This window comes from Blennius ocellaris (genome assembly GCF_963422515.1).
Source record: "Blennius ocellaris genome assembly, chromosome: 8".
Lineage (NCBI taxonomy): Eukaryota > Metazoa > Chordata > Actinopteri > Blenniiformes > Blenniidae > Blennius > Blennius ocellaris.
The window spans coordinates 23,171,914-23,191,913 of record NC_137657.1 but is presented as its reverse complement, the minus strand read 5'-3'; the positions used below and the strand labels follow the sequence as shown (position 1 = coordinate 23,191,913).

The following is a 20,000-nucleotide window of genomic DNA, read 5'->3' as shown; positions in this document are numbered from 1 at the left end:
CTCATGGTTTTGAAGTCATCAGTAGCTTTAAATAACTCAGGCCGTATTATAGCCATGAAATATGGCTTCTCTCAGGGTAAAGCCAGTTATCCTTGGGCGGAAAAGTGATTTGACAGAGGAACACCTCGAGTCGCCTTCCAAAGTAACACACTCCATATATTTCTCTGGCAATCGCTGCATGAATATCATTGAAAGGTGTCCAAAACCAACCTTCAGCTGTCCCTCTAATGACCCCTCCGGCTCACCAGCTGACATCACAAGAACAACCTCCTCCAATTGTTTGCTTTGTTTGTCTTACAAACTTTACAAAATTCACAACCCTACCTGCCAAACAAGATGCATAAAGTGATTGTTGCTCTTGGCAAAAGTGATAAGTTCTTAACTAAGTGCCCTCTGAGGAATTCATCACTGCTTTCCAGATCCTCCTTAGGTTTTCTTTCTTTTTTCTTTTTTTTTAAGTGGGCAGGTGCTGGTCATCACCTGTAATAGGCCGTGGAGGGGTTACAGAATATGCCAAGCCTCCCTCGCAATTAAAAGCAAAGGAAGAAGCTCTGGCATATTGCCTTTAAGGATCTCATGTGTGTCTATTCTCATGAGGGCCCTTTCAGTGCTGTGCTTCTTGCCCTCTTCCTCTCCTAAGTTCCATCTCTCAAATAGGGTACTGGCTGTTAGCAGCTTCTCACTAGCTCTCATTAAAGGCTGGGTCGACCCAACTGCCGTGTTTTTGTTTTAGCGAGCCTCCTTGTAGGGTTCAGTGAAACTTTTTTAAGCGTGATTCTTCGACGCCGAACGAGTCCGAGACTCGCACGTTGTCGTACTCCGCGTATCGCGGGGGAATCGTCTCATTTGCAGCAGCATAGTCTTATCGGTTCTTTCATTTAATCAAGCCTCTAGCCATGGAGCCGCCGCCTTGTTAAACATGCAGCCATTGGCAACATCCCTAACAAAGTGCTGCGTTTATCTCAGGTATTTCAGTGGGAGGCGAGGGAGCCGTGCAAATCTTCAAGCACTGACACATCAGGACAGGAGCAAACCCTGATGTCTCACCTGGAGGGGGGGGTGGGGGGGTTGGTGGTTTGAAACAACAAATGCGAATGTGTGAAGAGAGGAAAAAAAGCCAGGCCGGGTGCATGTCAGGGCGGCCGGCGCTGCAAAGGAGAAGGGTCGCCAGGTTGCAGAAAGCGTTTGAGGTAGAAATAAAGGCTCATTGCTTCGTGGGGCTCTACCTCACCTCGGAGGCACTCTCAGTCATTCTTATGAAGTGTGACCTCCGCAGACTATTAAATCTCCTTTTACTCTCGTATATTTTTTTTTGAAAACCTCAGAGGTGAATGAATTACCCAGCAGCAGTCAGGTATGTGGCAGGAGTGACACCTCTCTCATGCTTGAAACACACGACCCTCTGGTGAGATATCGATGTGCCCTCTCTAAAAATCAAACATATTTTACGCCTTCATCCAGACACGTCATTTAAGATTCTTCGTTTTCAGAGGTCAGACTGTTTTTTTTTTTTTTTTTTTTTTGTCGAGCCAACACGGGTCCCTCTCTCGATCCTTGGCGTGACGCCCAGAGAAGGACTAAAGTGTAATAGCAACTTAAAGTGGCTTATGGTAAATAATGGAAATACAGTAAATTTAAGGAGTGTTTAACATTTAACTGCTAAGGAGAGGCATTTTGGCACACACAGGAAGAGCGCGTTAGCGGGTTCGACTGGTGTCTTGGGAGCAGTGGAGGTATAGAGATAGACGGTGGGAGGAGGTTGGTTACTGGTCCCCAAAGGCAGTGGATGGGGGGGGGGCTGATACCAGAGCTGGCCTCTTCTACATGTGCTGTGGTGTGGGAGCCTGTGTGGGGTTCGGCTGCCAGTGGACGACAGGCCTCAGTATAGCTGAGAGGAGTGATGGATGATGGTGGAAAAGAGCGGCGAGCCGAGCGTTACATGCGGCCGTCCAGGCAGCCAAGGGAAAGAGAGGTATAAAGCTTGAAAAAAAAGAAAGAATCAAAAGGGAGTGAGGGAGAGTAAGAGTGGGAGATAGCAGGGGAAAAACAGAAGGGAAAAAAGCGTGACAGGAAATCTGGGCATCTGCAGGACAGAGATAGGGTCACATCTCAACCGTTTATCAAAGAGGAAAGCAGATTTCACAGCTGATGGGTCGGCCGTGGCAGGTCTGCAGACCCTAGGGGCTCGGCTTGGCATGAGGGACTGGAGTTGTAGTTATTGCTGTTGCAAACCTGTTAACACGTCCACATTGCGGCGCTTTAGAGAGCTCATATGCCTTCTGTGGTCGCTTTATACGCCACTTTTTTATTATTTCTAGATCACCTTTTGAGTCTGTGCAATTTCCATTGAAATATAGTACTTGTTTTGACTTAATTGAATATATTTGAAAAAGTTAATGGAACCGTTTTAATGAGGGTTTAAATTTCCGAGGAGTACTGTAGCCTGGCAAAAATATTGGAAGCAATAAGCTCTCAGCTGCACTGAAAGACAAACCAGAGTCTGAACTCAAAACTAAGTAATTGGCCCAGGTCAGAGCACTTTGCAGAGTGAGGAGAGACGGAAGAGGTAGGGTCAAATCAAGTAAAAGAGGAAAAACTAAAAAGGGAAAAATGATCTTGAAAGAATAAAACACCTCGGAGTTGGCTCAGCGCTGCCGTTGTGAGCTGCCTTTCCCTGCTCGGCTCCTCTTCCTCCCCTCTCTCCTCTCCGTCTGACTGATGGAGCTGCCAGTGTGCCGTCTCATCCCTCACTTCTCTCACTGATCAATCAGACCATTAGACTCCAATTACAGCCGCAGCCCCGGCGCAGGTGAGCGACGAGCACATTCAGCCGGCTGCCGCCGACGCCTCCGCCCCGGCTTCCTCCGCGCTCTCCAAATTAACGCAAATTAATAGTGACACTCAGACATAAATGTCTGCAATCGGGGGGCCAAATTAACAGTCTGGGTCGAAGCTATTGAGTAGCAGGTGTCTTTAAAAGCGGTAATTACCTATGCTGGACAGAACCGGGAGGAGAAGGTGGCCCACTGTTTGCCTGGAGTAAGAGGCCTGGCCCCGGTGAGCCTGGCTCCCATTGTAGGTGTTAATAATTGATTGGGAGGCAAGCTATTAATGAGCAGCAGATTTTGAGCTGTGTTGTAAATGTGTGTTGATGAGGGTGTTGCCGCCTCTTGTACAATGCCTTCCCAATGCTAATTACCGGGGCTTAGTCAAGGTGCAACTGTAATGAGGCTTGATTCAATAGAATTCCGCTTTTTATGTGTTTTGAGAGCCTTTTAGTGCAAATTACTCTGCCATTGAGATGCATAAGGCTTGTTTAATACCAGATCAAGATCTATGAGCTTGTTTATATCTTGTTTTTCATCCTGATATCAATTTGTATTAGCTCAATTTACAGATCCACTCCAATAATAGGTGTTTTATACAAGGGACAAAAAGCAAAGATTTAAGCATTTCCCGCTCACAAGGACATGATAAAAGTCAATAAGCACTGTAGGCTATTTAAGTTAACTGTTACAGTATTACCCTTGAGTCATACATCATGAGAAACATTATGACAGTGTGTTATAATTTGCCAATACTTTCGCTTAAAGGGAAATTTTATGATGTGTGTTTTTTTTGTTTTTTTTTGAACCTGTACAAGATTAAAGTCACCTTATGGAAACAGCTCGTAGGGAGGGAATTATATAACGCCATTTGTTTAACTTACAATGTGGAGCTGTTGATTAGTAGTTTTCGAGTCTTTAAAAATATAATGTGTGTGTGTGTGTGTGTGTGTGTGTGTGTGTGTGTGTGTGTGTGTGTGTGTGTGTGTGTGTGTGTGTGTGTGTGTGTGTGTGTGTGTGTGCGTGTGCGTGCGCGCAATTTTGTCTCCAGCGTGTGTTTTGGGCCGGGGTGTTAGTGGATGTGCGAGTGTGTGGGAGGGCATGAGCGCATCAGTGTGCAGACTGCGCCGCTTTTGGCTGTGAACAGAGAGCTTTAGCTTGTAGACTACAGAAGAGCGAAAATGTCAAGATACTGTCCTAATTTTCACCTGGGACAGAGCGAGAGGCAGAGGCTGTCAACCGATGGAGTGCGATTATTGTGTAATTTAGTACAAGGGTAGGAATATGGGACTGTGCGACCCCAAAAAAAAAAAAAAAATGCTCCAGAAATTATTCAGCCCATCACTCAAGCCATTTATCTCAGACCCTTTTTTTTTTTTTTTTTTTTTTTTTTGCCCACCCTCTTCCTCCAATATGTTTATTGTTAGCTACCCCTAAACTTTAACAAGTGGTGGCGGATTTTTCCGTTTCAGAAATTATATTTTTCTTCTTGTCATTGCTTCATTAATCAAGAGGAGGCATTCTGAAAAATGTTTTGTTTTGGAGGCTGCAATCTATTTTGTGTGTGTGTGTGTTGTAGTTAATCTGCGCCCGTGGCAGGTTTCCCCTCCGAAACGCAGCGCTAAGCAGCGGTATCGCAGGCCTATTGTTGTAGCCTCTGTCATAGCAAGGAGAGCCTGATGCAGGCCTGGGCTCGCCTGATAAGGAAAAGAGGATTCAACATGGCTGGAAAGGAGAATCAGTGGGACTTGAGAGTGGAGTACGGATGGGGCAGATGCGCTCGCGCACACACACACACACACACACACACACACACACACACACACGTACATATGTACGGAGTCACACAAAACCGCGAAAGATACACACATGTTGTGCACACACACAGTCACACATGAGCCGACACACACACACAGTCACACACACACACACACACACACACACACACGCACACACACACAAATCATCGCCATCATCACCCTGGCACATGCCCAGGCAATTATTTACAGTAACATCCAATTACATATGCAAGAAGGCACCCCAGGATAGGACCTCTCTGTAGCATAGCTGCTAAATCACGCGCACACATATGCACAGCATCAACTATGCATGCATGCAATCAAACAAACCAATAAACTAAAGAAGAAAAAAAAAAAGAACACAAGTCGGAAAATGTTGAACTTTTCCATTAATGTGTGCATTTAAAGGTGGCCCGGGCTTTCTATCTGAAAGTCACACTGTCTTGGATATGGTTTGAAAACGCCCCACATTATCAGGACTAACAGGATTTGAATTTCTGTGTTGGACACACAAATAATTTTGGCACAATGAAATGTGGCTTCATCTAATGAAATAATGGGCCCAAATTTTAGGCGGAGAACCAATTTGTGATTGCATGCATCAATTATTTCTTGGGTTTTAACCAATATCTGGGCTGGGGTCTCTTCAGATGGGTAAAATGGTAATTATCTGGACTGCTTTCCGGCAGCTCAATGTCATCCATATATTTATCGATGGCATTATCAATGGTTTTCATGTTCACACATGAAAAGGAGAAAATGGCCAAGCTCGTTCTATTGAAGTAGTCCTTTAAATCTGGGCTTTTTAACACAGATCAACCTGACATTGATGTCCGCCTGCGAGTCAGATGTGGACTGGGTTTTCAAGGCTGTGGCAAAAAAACCCAAAAAAACACGCCCATTGTTTTTTTTTTCCATTGTTATTTATGTTTTTCCAAGCCTGCACTTTCAAAGTTTCTGTGTGCATGGCTGGAACTCATTGCCGCCCACAGCGCCATGCATTAGCCGTGAAGCACTCAGTCAGTCAGCTAGTCAGAGCTATTATGGCCACAGCTGAGCTCCACTGTTTGAGCGATAATACATGGTTGACTTGATCTACAAGTGAACCTGACATTTCGCTGTCCTTACATCACAACACAACTACCCAAACTGATATGGCAGGTCCCCTGATAAGCAGAGCAGGACTCACTGATTTGCTTTGTGCTCACTTTAATGGCTTCGTGCTTTCCTCAAATGCGCCAAACATAAACTGACTTCATCAGAACGCGCACATACAAAGATGCTGAGCATTTCCAGCAAAATTCATTCAGAGTTTTATCACCGATGTCTCACTCGCGCACACACACACGCACGCACGCACGTGCGCACGTTTTGTAATCTGTAATATTTATAAATCTCAGTCCTCATCTTTTTTTCCATAACATCAATTTAAATTCAACTTATCTATTATCGCTGCAAAATTTCCTTCGACATTTTATTACATTTATTCGTTTTCTGTTTATCTATAATTAAAATACTGACTTTCACACAATGAAAGTCCTGCACTGTGGTTGACTTTCTTTTTTTTTTTTTTTTTAGGAAATTATTTTAATACCATTTGAAAACATGTTTAATTATTCCATTGTCATTACTTCACGTTTCATGTGTAAATAGGTTACAATATATTTAAATAAAGCAACCCCACAAACACAAAACACCAGACAATATCATAAATACATGACCCATTTTCACGTGTTTTTTCATATTTAAAAGACAAAACACAGTTCACAAAGAGGGAGGGAAAAAATACAAAATGTCAAAAGTTGCACTGTTGTCCATCTGTAGACACTAACCCTTGTGCAGCTCGTGGATCAAATGGTGAAGTGCAGTGTAAAAACACAGACGGGGTGAACTTGACACACAGTGTGTTGACTGAAAGGAAACAGAATTACGGTTTGTCTGTGGCTAATAATGACATTATCTGTAATGCAGACTGACCATTTGCAAAACCGATTTCTATAATTTGTGTTGAATGTTCAACGGAAAACTGAACTATTATCATCAACCAAATATTTGATTGCTAAACGTCCTCCGTTCGGTCGGTTTCGTCTTTTGTTATGAAGTGAGAACTTATAGAGATGGAGCTTGAAGCATTTAAAAATTACCATAGTCTCTGTAGTGATTTGCCTCCGTCCTTATAGATGCACCAGATGTGTCCGTTCTGCTGTCGCTGTAATGGGTAGACAGGCAGCTGTCATCCTCCAGCAGTCTGTTCAGGCACTGTGCAGCCGCAGCAGAGCAGCAGCCAGTGACGTCTGGAAGCCCGAGTGAGGCTTCGGGTCTTTTGGGGGGGCCCTCTCTTCACACCCGCAGGGCTCAGCAAGGGTGAGCCGGGTGTCTTCTCCCGCGTCAAAGCTCTCTGGGTGTTTGCCGCCTTCCTGTGGCTCATGAGGGAGACCCCATGCACCCTCTCTCTATCTCTTATCTCCATGCATATGGTTTCTGTATGTTGTAAATACACACAAACAGCTTGATATGACATTAAGATGCAAGAACAACTGTTCCATGTGGGACAGCACACGTCATACACTGTCACTTATTTATCTCCAGAGCTCGTTTTTTTTTTTTTTTTTTTTAATGACTGTTTGTGGCAGATTTGGAAAGATGCTTCTTCACCTTTGATATAACCCGTTTAAAAGGAGCCAACAAATAAGCAGTATTTACAGAATGTAACAGTCGTCAAGCTCAGAAGTCCCCGGCTTCACACGTATTGCCCTGTTTTGCAGTACGCAATATGTCTTCCCAAATGAATGACTATCCAACACTTCAATACACAACAGGCCTTTACTGCAGCAAAGGCGCAAAAGAAAGAACAAGATGGAAGATGGAAGAAAGAAAGAAAAAGTGAAACAAAGTTGAGCGGTGCCAGCTGCTTTGCCATCTGTCACTGTCATGGCTCTAACTTGTGATATGTTGAAACAACTTTCCTGAAAAGTGCTCAAGATAATCCTCCATTTCTTACCCGCTACAAGCCCCAGATAGAGGGAGTTCAGGGAGGGGGGGTTGGTGGCTGACCGATCTCTTCAAATGTTGATTGTGAGAATAAACTGTTGTCTTTATCATCACTTTTCAAGGGGAAGCTGGAGTTTTAGCTCATGGTTAGAAGACAAGGAACTTTACACGTCAAACTTGTTTTGTTTATGTAGTGTTTTTCTCCGCACACATTCACATTATTATTTTGTTATCAGTACTTTATTACAAAATGTGCACAGTAAAATAAGCAACTAATTTGTATTAAAGCTTTTTTTTTTTTTATCCATTTCACTTATATGAGTAAAATATGAATTAAAATTAATGTAGTGGAAGTCATAATAATAACAAAGCTGTTGATTAAAATATGTTTAACAAGTGAAATTGCTTAGTTATCTGTTAATATTTAATATTTTGTATGATTTTTATTTTATTTACCTGTTGCTTTTTTTTTTTTCTAAACTCCTCACAGGTAAAAAAAAAAAAAAAAAAAATCTCCAAAATCCTACCACACTCTGGTCGAGTTCTGTCCACACAGGAATTGTCATTCTTAAAATAACCACAAAAGAAAAATATTTGTTTCCCTCTACCCTTTCCTCTTGGTCACATTGGCAATGGGAGAGAAGAAACACACATGCTCTGCTTGCTTCACCTCCTTCAGAGAAAGAAGGACGGCCACCCTACAGGGAGTCAAACCCCTGCTGGTAGACCTTGATAAGTCCTCGCTGCCCCCTGTCCTGGCCTTAGCCCTCTGATCCTCAGCCTAGTTGGCTGGGAGCCTACCAGAGACAAAGCCCTGTCAAAAACACTCCGAGTGAATGAACAACCAAGCAGAAAAATTCCTGTCTTCTGACCAAAAAAAAAAAAACACAACAAAAAAAGGTTAGCATTGAAGATAAGAAAGCTGATAGGTGCTGAAGGAGATGAAGGTCTGGACAGTGTCCATTCCCTCCCTGGTGGTCCCGCTCTGCCTCTTTAGATAGACGTGTATGAGGCTGTCAAAGCGGGAATATTATACCATGGGGTCGTCAGCAAACTAATTGGGTAACAAAGACCATTTCCAGCTCGGGAAACCCATCTTTTAACAGCCCGCGTGCTGAGACTCTGATAAGAGAGTTCACGTCTAATGCATTTAGTGAGGGGCAAGTTCACCATCTTTATCTTATTTACTTAACTTGGTGTAAATATTGTTGGTCTTTTACAGTGGATTTAACAGGCCCCTATTTCTCTGAAGTGCAAGCAGGGATCAAACTATTGAAGAGTGCAGCAGTATGTAGACGATCAGGTGGTATGCAAATTGCACGCACCTTTGTACCTTTGGCTATTGCATTCGTCATCACAACAAAATTATATTCCAGCTACACATTTCTATGTTTTCCTTTTATTTATAATCTGCAGTGATTTTCCAGTGCATCTGTTTTAATAATTATTCAGTATGCTTTGGATATGGTTGGAGCTCAGTTTCTGAACCAGGAGGTGATATAGGCTGCACGGACCGAATGAGCCTCCTGAAATATAAAAGTCACTTATGGTTAGATGCCATTCTAATGCATCGTGAAATTTATTTCTCTACCAGAGAAGAGAGACGAGTTCAAAAGAATATTAAAATCCAATACCTAAAGGGGCACAGAGGTTTATCTAAAGTCAGGGGCTTTATTCAAGCATCATGCCTACTATTTTATTGTTTGTCTTTATTTACTGCCTCTGACTGATCCTAGTCTTCCATGTGTGGTTATGAGAGCGGGGATTTCTCGTGACCCTCATTGGCTGATTGACTCCTGACTTCCCTTTTTCTTCCCCCTTTGAAGAAATCCCTGCCATCCGCATGTTTATTCCCAACAGAGGAAGAGTGGATCTGTCCAGAGAATATGCCACCTGCCACCTTGACCCCCAGGGGCCATGGTAATATCCATACAGGTGAACATTACTGGCTCCGGGTTCCCTATTATGTTCCCTCACACTGCTTCTTGCTGCTCGGGGAGTCGGAGCTAACTTACATGCAAAAGATCAAACAAGTCCTTCCCAATTGAATTCAAATGGGAAATTTTGGGGAGTAATTCAAACAGTGAGTAGTGAAGCGACAGGGCTGTTCTGTCCCCCTGACCAAAGCCAAACACAAGAGGTCCATGACTGTGTGTGAGTGAGTGAGTGAGTGAGTGAGTGTGTGTGTGTGTGTGTGAGAGAGTGTGTGTGTGTGCAGTCTACCTTCAAGACACGATTATGTCCCCGCAGCACATGCATTACAAATTCAGCTTTCTGTTGTTTACAACTTCAAATAGTTCTCAGGACATATACACATTATACATAGTTACAGCAGTACACACATTTTCACTTGTGAAGTTGAATTAAACATCCGCCACTACAAAGTAAGTTGTAGTTTAATGCTGAAGGGCTGGAGGAAAAAGGGGGGTCGGGGGGGGGGGGGGGGGGGGGGGTCGGGCAGGGTTGAGAGATGATTACATGTACAATATGTGTTGAGTGCAAGTGACAAACGAATGACAAAGGAAGGAAGAAGAGCGATGAGAGCGAGGATAGGAGACTGGGGAGGGGGATAACTAATAGAAAATGAAGAAGAAGGTAAGGAAGGCATATGATAGGGACAGAAAGAAAATGGAAGGAGAAGAAAGAAAGCGAGAGAACTCAGGGGTGGAAAAAAGGGGGTTGCTTGTCTTGAGGGCAGGTACAGCTTACACTAAACTGTTTGGCTTTAGAGTTGGAGCACCTCAGTGTGCCTGAAGGTCTTGAAGAATGGAGAATGGAAAGAACCCCCTCCCACCCCTCCTTCTGACTATATTCTTCACTCCTCCTCTTTCTGATTTAGCAAGCAGCCGAGAGACAAAATAGCGTGTAGATGTACTATTCATAATTTTGCCTTGCCTCCTAATCATCATCCTCGGCAGCCAAACGTTTGCTTCCTTTTTTCAAGTCTATTTAAAAAATTAATATAAAAAGCAGGAGAACATACAGTAAACATGTGATGCCCACCGTCGTCAATATGAATACAACCACCGCGAGCATTTCAATGGAGTGAAATAAGTAATAGCTAATTCAGCACATGAACTTTGATGCTTACAGTCCAGTCAGCAGGATAAAAGGTGATTTAAATGAGAAAATATTTATTCCCCCCATAGCGGCGCCATGATAGCGGCAGCCGAATAAAGGCACATGCGCACAGTGATGGGTGTCCCTTTAAAGATTCTGGGAACAGCAGTGACTCTCTCAATTTAATCGATTTTTAAAATGAAAAGTCAATTTAACAAAGTTGAAAAGAGAAAGATGGGCTAAGGGAAGAAAAAAAGCATTCTCTTGCACTCAAGCAGTAAACTAACCGCCGCACAGAGCAGGCAGAGATTTCAGCTGAATTATCTCCCACCTCACATTTGCTCTTAGGCAAGCAGTTTAAAAGCCAAGCGATTGAGCCAGTGATCCAATTTGAAATGCAGAAATGATTAGAGCAGCTTGCCTCATTTCATATCGAAATTCTCTGATTTATGACAGGGCACCAGCCAAGATCTATCTCTAAAGGGAATTAGTGTGCAATTCCTGCATATTTCTGTTATTTAGTCTCCCAATAGCAGATGCTATAGCCTTAGAGAGAGGGAGAGGAGATGAAGGAGGGGGGAGGCATGAAAGCAGTATGTAGGTATCTTTTCATTTCAGCAGATGTAACCATGGCCATTTAGAAGAGGAGAAAATGACACAAAAGCAGACTTGAGAGATGGAGGTATTTTCCACTTTATGTACTATGTTGACAGTGAATCATATTTCAGATTGCAATAAAAAAAAAAGCATCTAACTAAGCATATACACAGCTTTTTCCCCATTTTTCCCCCCTTACAAGCAGGATAGAAGTGGGAGAAGACAGACTGTAAGGTTGGGCATTTTTTATTCAACAAAAAAAAAAAAAAAAAAGACCCTTGCAACCCATCCATCCTTGAGGCTAAGAAAATATTAATACGCAGAGCGATAACGAGGGCTAGAGGAAAATCTCCCTTAATGAAATTTCCAGTTGACCACATGCAATTTGTTTCATCGCAGTGAACAACTAATTGCAATGGACGTTATCAAGGTGTGAGTGTGCTGTCTGCTGTAAACTGACTGGTAAAACAGGTACAAATCCTTTATCCTCACTCCCATGTTAGAAACAGAGAACATATAAACTTGACATAGCCCATACATAAGCTTGTTTTCTCTCCTTTTCCTTATATTTATACTGCTCGCACTGGCTGGTAAAGGGACATGGTGCTTTACAATGTATTTGAGGCGTGTTGTTAGGTCAACAGTGGTCAAATGTAATGTGGGGATGAGAAATAGTAATGCCTCTTTAGGTTATTCAAATGAAGCAGGGGAGTAATATTGGAATTTGACTGAGAAATAAAGGGCATTATTCAAAAGATGTTTCAGCTGACGTGACGCCGATGTTCCGACTGGTGTTTTTCTTTCAAAATGGCACTACTTCCTCACCGAGTGGGCGTTAAAAGCTGAATGTATAAAGCCTGTGAACGTCTTGAGATATTCAGACGGAGCGGTTTTGATCTCTCAGTTGTCTAAATCCTGCAGCTGTGGGATCAAGACGGATACAGTGCCAGTCAGTGACCTTGGTGGAGGAGGGGGTTGGAGAAGGGTGGTGGTGGTGGGAGGGGGGGGGGGGGCGATGAGGAAAATAATCATTCCCACCAAGGTTCGTATCGATTTCACCTGCCCCGACCATGAAGCGGGTTAAGAGTAGCCAGTGGTGGTGAAATGGTCAGCGGTGATATCATTAGCTTGTTGTTTACACAGGGAAGCAGGGAGTTAGAAGGAGGCTGAGTGTCACAAGCCACTTTCTTCTTCACCTCCTTCAGCTGATCAGAGGATCATGGTATCAAGGAGGGATTAGTAGCGACTTGGGATTTGTGTGATTGGTTAATTTATTGCGGTGATGGCAGGTCTTTCATCTATGGCAACATTTAATCAGCGCAGCCACAGAGGCTATTACAGGTTAGCTCCTTTCTGGAGTCAGTCCGGCTGTGCCATCAGCTCTATCACAATTCCCCTGAAATTTCCAAATTATCTGGAACAGGCTTTAGCTTCTCAGTAATAAAAATTAGAACAGATTCCTGATAGAAGCTTTTGCTCACACAGGGCCAATTATAAATAGTACAGCCATACCTAGGAAGAAGGAAAAGGAGGAAGAGGGGAGAAAAATCCAAGTCTGAGAGATGTGCGCGGAACTTATCGTTCAGCCCCTGCTCCGCTCTGATCCAAATCCGTGTGGCTGAAAATTTATATTAGATTTTATCACACAGGCCTAAGTCTAGAAAAATCAATGAAGGTTATCTTTTATGTTGCAGCAACTTGTGGAAATATTGATTTTCATTTTATAGCGAATTTGGAGCATCAGTTTGTAATCACTTCCTCGCTGACTACACTGTTTTGGTCACTGTATCTCTTACACGAGAAACGGTAACAGAGCTCAGAGGAAAGGGGAAAAAAAATAATAAAAAAATACCGGGAGAGTATTGAAACCACTGGAGTGAAGGCAGAGGGTGGATAAACCATAACACAGTACACAGAGAGTAATACTGGGGAGGGTTACAGGCTCTGACAGGGATGATAGTCTGGAAACTGATATTAAAGACTGTATCTATATAAACATAACAAGTATTTACTGGTTTTAAAACATATATTTTGATATGGCATTACGAAAGCCATGCAATGGGCTTGTAAGACATGTGAATGGAAAATATTAAACGGGTTAAACATTCAGCATTTTATTTAAATTGAGATTATCCCCAATACATGAATATTCCCATTTTTTTTTTTGAAAAATGTTGCTGACATACTAAATCATCCAATAGGGGTCAGCACATTTTCCAAATTCCTCTTGATGTGCTGTTTTGGACAGGAACAAGCTTTCATACGTCATATCCCCCCCGGTTGTGCGACTGGTTTCCAGACGGGGAGTTTGTTTCTATAAAAGCCGGTTCATCATACGCTCTCTCCCCCCCCGCTCCTGGGAAATTGTAATTTTCTGCCTGTCAATCTGCATTTCTTCTGGCCTTGGCCACTTAGGCCAACTGATCCAGTTGTACAAATGTTTTCATTTGCATTTGCAGGCGCTCCTCGCCGCGGTGTCTTAATCCCAAATATGCTGTGTGTGTGTGTGTGTGTGTGTGTGTGTGTGTGTGTGTGTGTGTGTGTGTGTGTGTGTGTGTGTGTGTGTGTGTGTGTGTGTGTGTGTGTGTGTGTGTGTGTGTGTGTGTGTGTGTGTGTGTGTGTGTGTGTGTGTGTGTGTGTGTGTGCGCACACACGGTTGTTCTCGTGCATTTCTTTGTCTTTGTGACGGCTGGTACATGCAGCATGCTTACAAAGCACATATTGTCACGATGGATGTTTTATGTAAATCTGCAGTGAGGGAGACTGTCATGGGTTGTTGCTGCTCCATTTCCAACAATAACAACAACAACAAAAAAAATATAGGAAGATGAAGAAAATTGGCAATATAATCAGAATTTGAAAAGTTTCACAGCAGCAAATAAAAGACCAGTCTAACGGTGTGTGTGTGTGTGTGTGTGTATGTATGCGAGTGTGATTTCTAACGGTGAGACAATGTCTTGTTAATGTGATATTTTGTCTCTGTTGGCTACATTAAGAGCAGCTGGAATATCATGAATTCCCAGAGGCACAGAGGGATGGCAGAGAGGCCTCTCGCAGCTGAATAAGAGATGGCTCCAGTCTGGAGATCTGAGAAAGGGTTAATCTGATTCCCATTTTAGATAGTCGTCCCTAGCAACAATCGGCCGGTCTGCTCTGCTCCTTTGACAGGGGTGTGAGATTTTCAGGTTAGCCAGATAGAAGACTTTATTGTGAGGCTAATTTGAAATGTGAAATCGCAGATGACTTAAATTACAGAGGTCCCCTCTCTCTCATCTGCTGCCAGGACAGGATAAGAAGATGCCAGGAGAAGGAATAAGAATATCAACATACACAATTTACTGTCTGTGTTTGATCAATTTGGCAGAGCAGTTTGCCAATGTGGAATGAGCTATATATATATATTATACATAAAGAGGCTGTCTTTGTTTAATATCAGTATTAGTTTTTGTCTTAATCCTGCAGACAGAATCTGAAAAGATGCATATCAACTCTCGGAGATGAATTTGCTATTTGTAAATAATGGACTTTCTCAAAAAGAAAAGGGAAAAAAAAAAATCCATGTCCTCCAGCCTCTGACTAGATGGAGTTCATGGAAAGAGAAATGGGCGGCTGGCGGAGGAGGAGGAGGAAGAGGAGGAGGAGGAGGAGGAGGGGGGGGCACAGTGCTGGAGCACAGTGCTCATCTCTTGTGCATATCTGTGCCAATTCAGACCTTTAACATGCTCAAGTGACATTTGCATTTATCCTTGAAGGTTGTTGCCTTTTGCGGGGGAGAAATAAGTGAAAAGCACGGCAGAGGACTGGTATTTTTTTTTTTTTTTTGCTTTCTTTTTTTTTTTTCCCGTTGCATTAGGCAGATGGACAGTGTCCTGTCACTGGCTGCCTCAGATGGAAAAAGGAGTCGAGATTGTCGAGATTGCTACCCCAACCCATTTTCTTTTAGCTAAACTATTTCTGTAACATCCTAATGAAGGAGGGTGGCCCCTGGTTCAAAAGTAATAGCCTTAAAACCCTGACATGTTGCCTTTGAGTGATATGCCACCGTACCCAGCAGCCATGAGATGTTGCTTCAGCATACGCACAACATCTCCAGTGCGCCATTTGCAAAGGAAAAGGAAAAAGAAACACCAAAAATGAAACAACAAAATCACACGAGGACAAACAGCAGGCCAACCTGGTGACAATTCCCCATGTGAGCCTATTACAGTGGGTGTTTCTCTCTATCTTATTCTCTCTCTTTTTTTTTTCTTTTCTTTTGGAGGAATAAAACTCCACGTTTGACCTCTGACCAAGAAGAAAAATGACCTTACACATTCAGAATAATTTTTCCGGCATATTATAAAAACCCTAACCTCAATCGCCCTTTGAAATGGATACTGATTCTTTAAATTCTTCCCTGCTTGTTTCAGGAAATAGTGAGATCCTGGCGATAGCGCAGCACAATGTGCCCAAAGTTCACTGCAGAACACTCGCTTCCTTCTCTCTGAAAGTCACCATCCTTTCCCCCTCTATTCTTTCTTCCTTTTCTTTTTATGATTCCCAGACACCTGAGATGTTCTGGTTAATCTGGGGGATCTGATGCTGGATCACTGGGTTCAGTCCTCAGTGATAATTCCTCCCTTTTCTTTTTTTTTTTGATACAATACAGTCTATTCGTCGTCACTCCATCCACCACTACCAACTTCCTCTGTTGCCACACACCCATATACACACACTTACACACACACACACACACCCTGCATGGAATTTTAAATCTCGTAAGTAGTGTACAATAAAAAAGGATTGGGGTGGACTCGAGTTGCATGCTGTATAGTTTCTGAAATTGTCTCTTTATGGCCATTCAGAGCGGCAGAAGAGCGTAACTCAGTGGTTATTAATGTTTCTTTAATCACCAAAATAAGCAAATGATTAGTGTTTGTTATCTGTCCTCGACCAGAAGACGAAGAGCACGGTCCCGGTTGTGCTGAGCGCCGGCCCCAGGTGGCTGCTGGATGTGACTTGGCAGGGAGCGGAAGACAACAAAAACAACTGTGTGGTGTACAGCAAAGGTAAGCAAGCAGCGCCGGCATCCTGTTATCTCTCCGCAGCGCAACACACCACGCCACAAACCTCCATCCACTCCTCTCCTGCCACTCTCCCTCCCTCCCTCCCTCCCTGCCTCTCGCTCTCTGTCTTTCTTTTACTTTTTCTCTTCTCTTTCTTGCTCTCCTCACTTCTCAAAGTCACAAACACACACAAATAATTGCGTCCACTTCTGCTGCAAGGACACACAAAAAGACACGCGTGCACCCACTCCCATATCTGTTTCTCTCATCCAAAGAGTAATTTATATCACTAAAACTCTGATTAGGAACTGAGAAACATCACTTGACACACAAAGTTAATGGTCTTTAGATTTCACAAGGTAATTAATGCTCTTTTTTTTTTTTTCTTCTTTTATACTCAGTGAATCCCTATCTCAAGGTAGATAGTGAGAAAAGCACAAGTGGAGATGAGTTTGCCACTTTACTTCATTTGTTCTCTTGCTAATTCAGCGAAACTCGAGCTGTGCATCTTTAATAAATCAGCGGTATTCACCGACGAGAAGTGGATATATGTGGAGGGGGGAAAAAAACCCAACATATATCTGTCGGGGAATCCATGTTGTTTATTCAAAAGTGATCCTGGAAGCACGGAAACTCAATATAACCCTCCTGTCAAGAAGATAAACTCCTCAATCTGCAGCATTGTGTCCAGCGAACCCCTCATTAAAAGCGGCCTGACGCAGAGTTGGGGGGTTTGTTGCACACTGTATGGGAAGACGCTCAGACTGTACACAGCACTGACACGACACTCCGAGGCTTCACTCCTCATGAAAGCAGCCAGGCTTCAGCTGCTATAATTGGGTCTTGACGGGTGTTAACCAAAGACACACAGTGAAAAAATAAATACGTAAATAAAGATGTGTTTTGGATTCCAAAGGGTGAAGGAAAGGGGCTCTATTTATCACTTTTCAGAAATGATTACCCCGTGACAATACCCCCAAAGCTGAAATGGAGCTTCTTCTCCCTCAAAGTGAATAAGTGGCAGGAGTGGGATTTGCAACCCGGATTTTCAGTCTCCCAATTCTCATCTACTAATCACTAGACTGCACTGGGGAGTTATCCTCTTAACCGGCTACTTAACTTTGTGCTCTTTATCACCAAATCATTAAAGTTTTGATAAGCTGTTAAAGAAGATTATGTACTTCTTTAAAATCTTCTAATCTTTTTGCTGAGAGACTGACTGTATGAAACCAAAAAAAAAAAAAAAAAAAAAAAAAGGGGGCAATAACAGGATTTCTCCCTGAAGTCTGCGCAGTTTCCCCTCTTCATACATGTATCCTGGAGATAGCATCACCACCTCAGCCTTGTCTTGCAGGCAGTCCCCTTTGTTTGTCACTTCCAGCTTGACCTTATTAAATTAAACACAATAACATCTCCAGACGAGCCCTTGTGAGAGTTGTTCGGCGTTGTACTGTATAAGTTCATTACTCTAAATCCTCCACGAGAATCAGCAGCACGCTTGCCAGCTGATAATAAACGATAACAGAGGGGATGTCGGATGCAAAGAATTAATTTAAATCTCCGAGTAAAAGTTAAGTGTCTCTTGTAACCTCAAGTGAGCCAGTCAGGAAATGATCATTTCATTAATTAATGTCATTTATTCTCAACTTTGCTCCTGATGAAAGTGACTTTGATACGAACGTGAGAATGAATGTCAAAGTTGTGATACGGACGAGATACAAACATTTGCGGGTGTGTAATTCCATACTTGACTCCAACAGCTTTGTAGCAATTTTTTTTTTGCCAAAGAGCTTTGGATAAATTGGTTGGGTGTCCATTTCTTTGGGCTTTCTCACACAAAAATTGTTCCACACTTTGCTCCCGGCAACTTTTTTTTTTTTTTTTTTTTTGTGGTGAAGTGGTGAAGCGTTTGATGCTGTTCAGCCATTTGACTCCTGCGTCCAGACTGTGACTCGATTTATGCCGCTTATTCTTCTTCATCGCCTTCTTTTAAAAATATTCCAATCTGTATGTGTGTGTGTGTGTGTGTGTGTGAGAGAGAGAGTGAGCATGAGTGTGTATGTGTGCGTGTGTGTGGACCCTCTGGAGGTGACATTGAAATTGAGTGCCGGCGTGCTGAAAATGTCAAATCTTTGTCAAATTCAATACTGAGTTTGGTCTGTTTCGTGATGGTTTTGAAGCCTTGCTTGGATTGTGTCTATCGAATCGACGCTGGTGTGGATCGACTGAAGGGAGGGGGGGTAAAAAAGCTTCTCAGAGTCCGACGGGAACTTTCTTCCCACCTCGAGAAGCTGAGGCCCAGATTGTTTATATCTTCACCTCTGTGCTGTTTTCCCTCTGTCGGCTGCTTCATTGCTCCCTGAGATGCGTTATTTATGGAAAACAGTGAATATCTCAATACACAGTATGCTTGCAGAATATGTTTTGGCTCACGTTTCACTGGTCTCGGCTTTCTTTATGGCTGCCTGCAAAGATAGTAGCAGTTCACTTTGGATGCTTGCCAGTGTGAATCTATGGGGGAGTATCTCTAAGTAAGGACTGGTGATTGGTTTGAGTGGCTGTAGCTTAGTGTTGGGCGTTCTGTCCTATGATTTCTGCATTACATTTCGTGCAGCCGCTCATCCTCTATCCCCCTAAAAAACTTGCCGGGAAGTAGTGGGGAAAACATGTGCCGAGAGAGAGAGGACAGGATTCAGCAAAATGACTCCTCTGAGAGTTGTATCCCTGCAATGTGTTATGTATAATACATGCACTGGAGTGTGTAACAAGCAGCAGAGTGGTGGAGTCGGGGCCCCCCCACAGGCTGCTCCTGGTCATCTGCACCACCACAAGCGAAGCCTACAGTGTCAAATATAAATACAATTTTACCCGATATTTCGGGGATCCGACAATATAATGTTGTCTTCCAGGATGTATAAGGCTGGAGTCACTTGTCTGAAATTAGGATTCACCGAAGCCGGTTTAATGAATATAAATTCTTCTTGGAGTTCCGTTTCTTAAAAAATGAAAAGCGGCGCGAGCCCTGAAGTGGAAGTCGGAAAAGTGCAATATCTGTTTTTCCCAGGCTGTCAGCATGGCCCTGTTTGTTTTACATTAAACTCCCAGGAAGAGCCTTAGCAGCCAGCCATTACTAAAACTCTCAACTCCACCATTGCGCTAACTCATTATCGAGAAATCCACCTGGAACTCCCACAATGCTCTCCTCCACACTCCGACAGTTTCTTTGAACCGCTGAAGTTATAGAAACAGGCAGCAAGTCTGCAGAGTAATTATATGTTACAGTAACACCGGGGACCGAGAGAGAGAGAGAGAGAGAGAGAGAGACAGACAGACAGACAGAGCCCAGTGGAGACTTTTTTGCACAGATAAACAACAGATTGATAAACAATGCAGCTGGAAAGTAGGAGAGGTTTAACAGAGAAAACAAATTCAGCCACGTTTTGATTTTTTTCCCCAGTTGAATATGTTACCAATGGGAAACTCAAATGCTGCAAACCTGCCTGATTGGAAGAATTATGGCTGCTGCTCAAGAGAACCGGTGGGACCGAATGAGACACGCTTTTGCCATCACACAGATTTGTAAAACGTAAAGGTTGTTTTTGTATTTCTCCTATTGTAAACGAGTCCCGAGGGGGAAATAAAAATAAACAAAAAAAAAACCAAAACAATGCCTGTCTCGCAGA

At 43.0% G+C, this 20,000-nt stretch overlaps 1 protein-coding gene across 1 annotated transcript in view; it reads left to right on the top strand.

Annotated features, from left to right (window-relative positions):
• The window catches only part of zfpm2a (zinc finger protein, FOG family member 2a), a gene marked incomplete at its 3' end in the record, with an annotated part of 124,430 nt that overhangs the window by 60,437 nt on the left and 43,993 nt on the right, over window positions 1–20,000 (top strand). Inside the window, exon 5 of the mRNA XM_080501089.1 lies at window positions 16,209–16,320. Within this exon, the coding sequence (XP_080357215.1) occupies window positions 16,209–16,320 (112 nt within the window). The remainder of the gene's footprint in view (window positions 1–16,208; window positions 16,321–20,000) is intronic.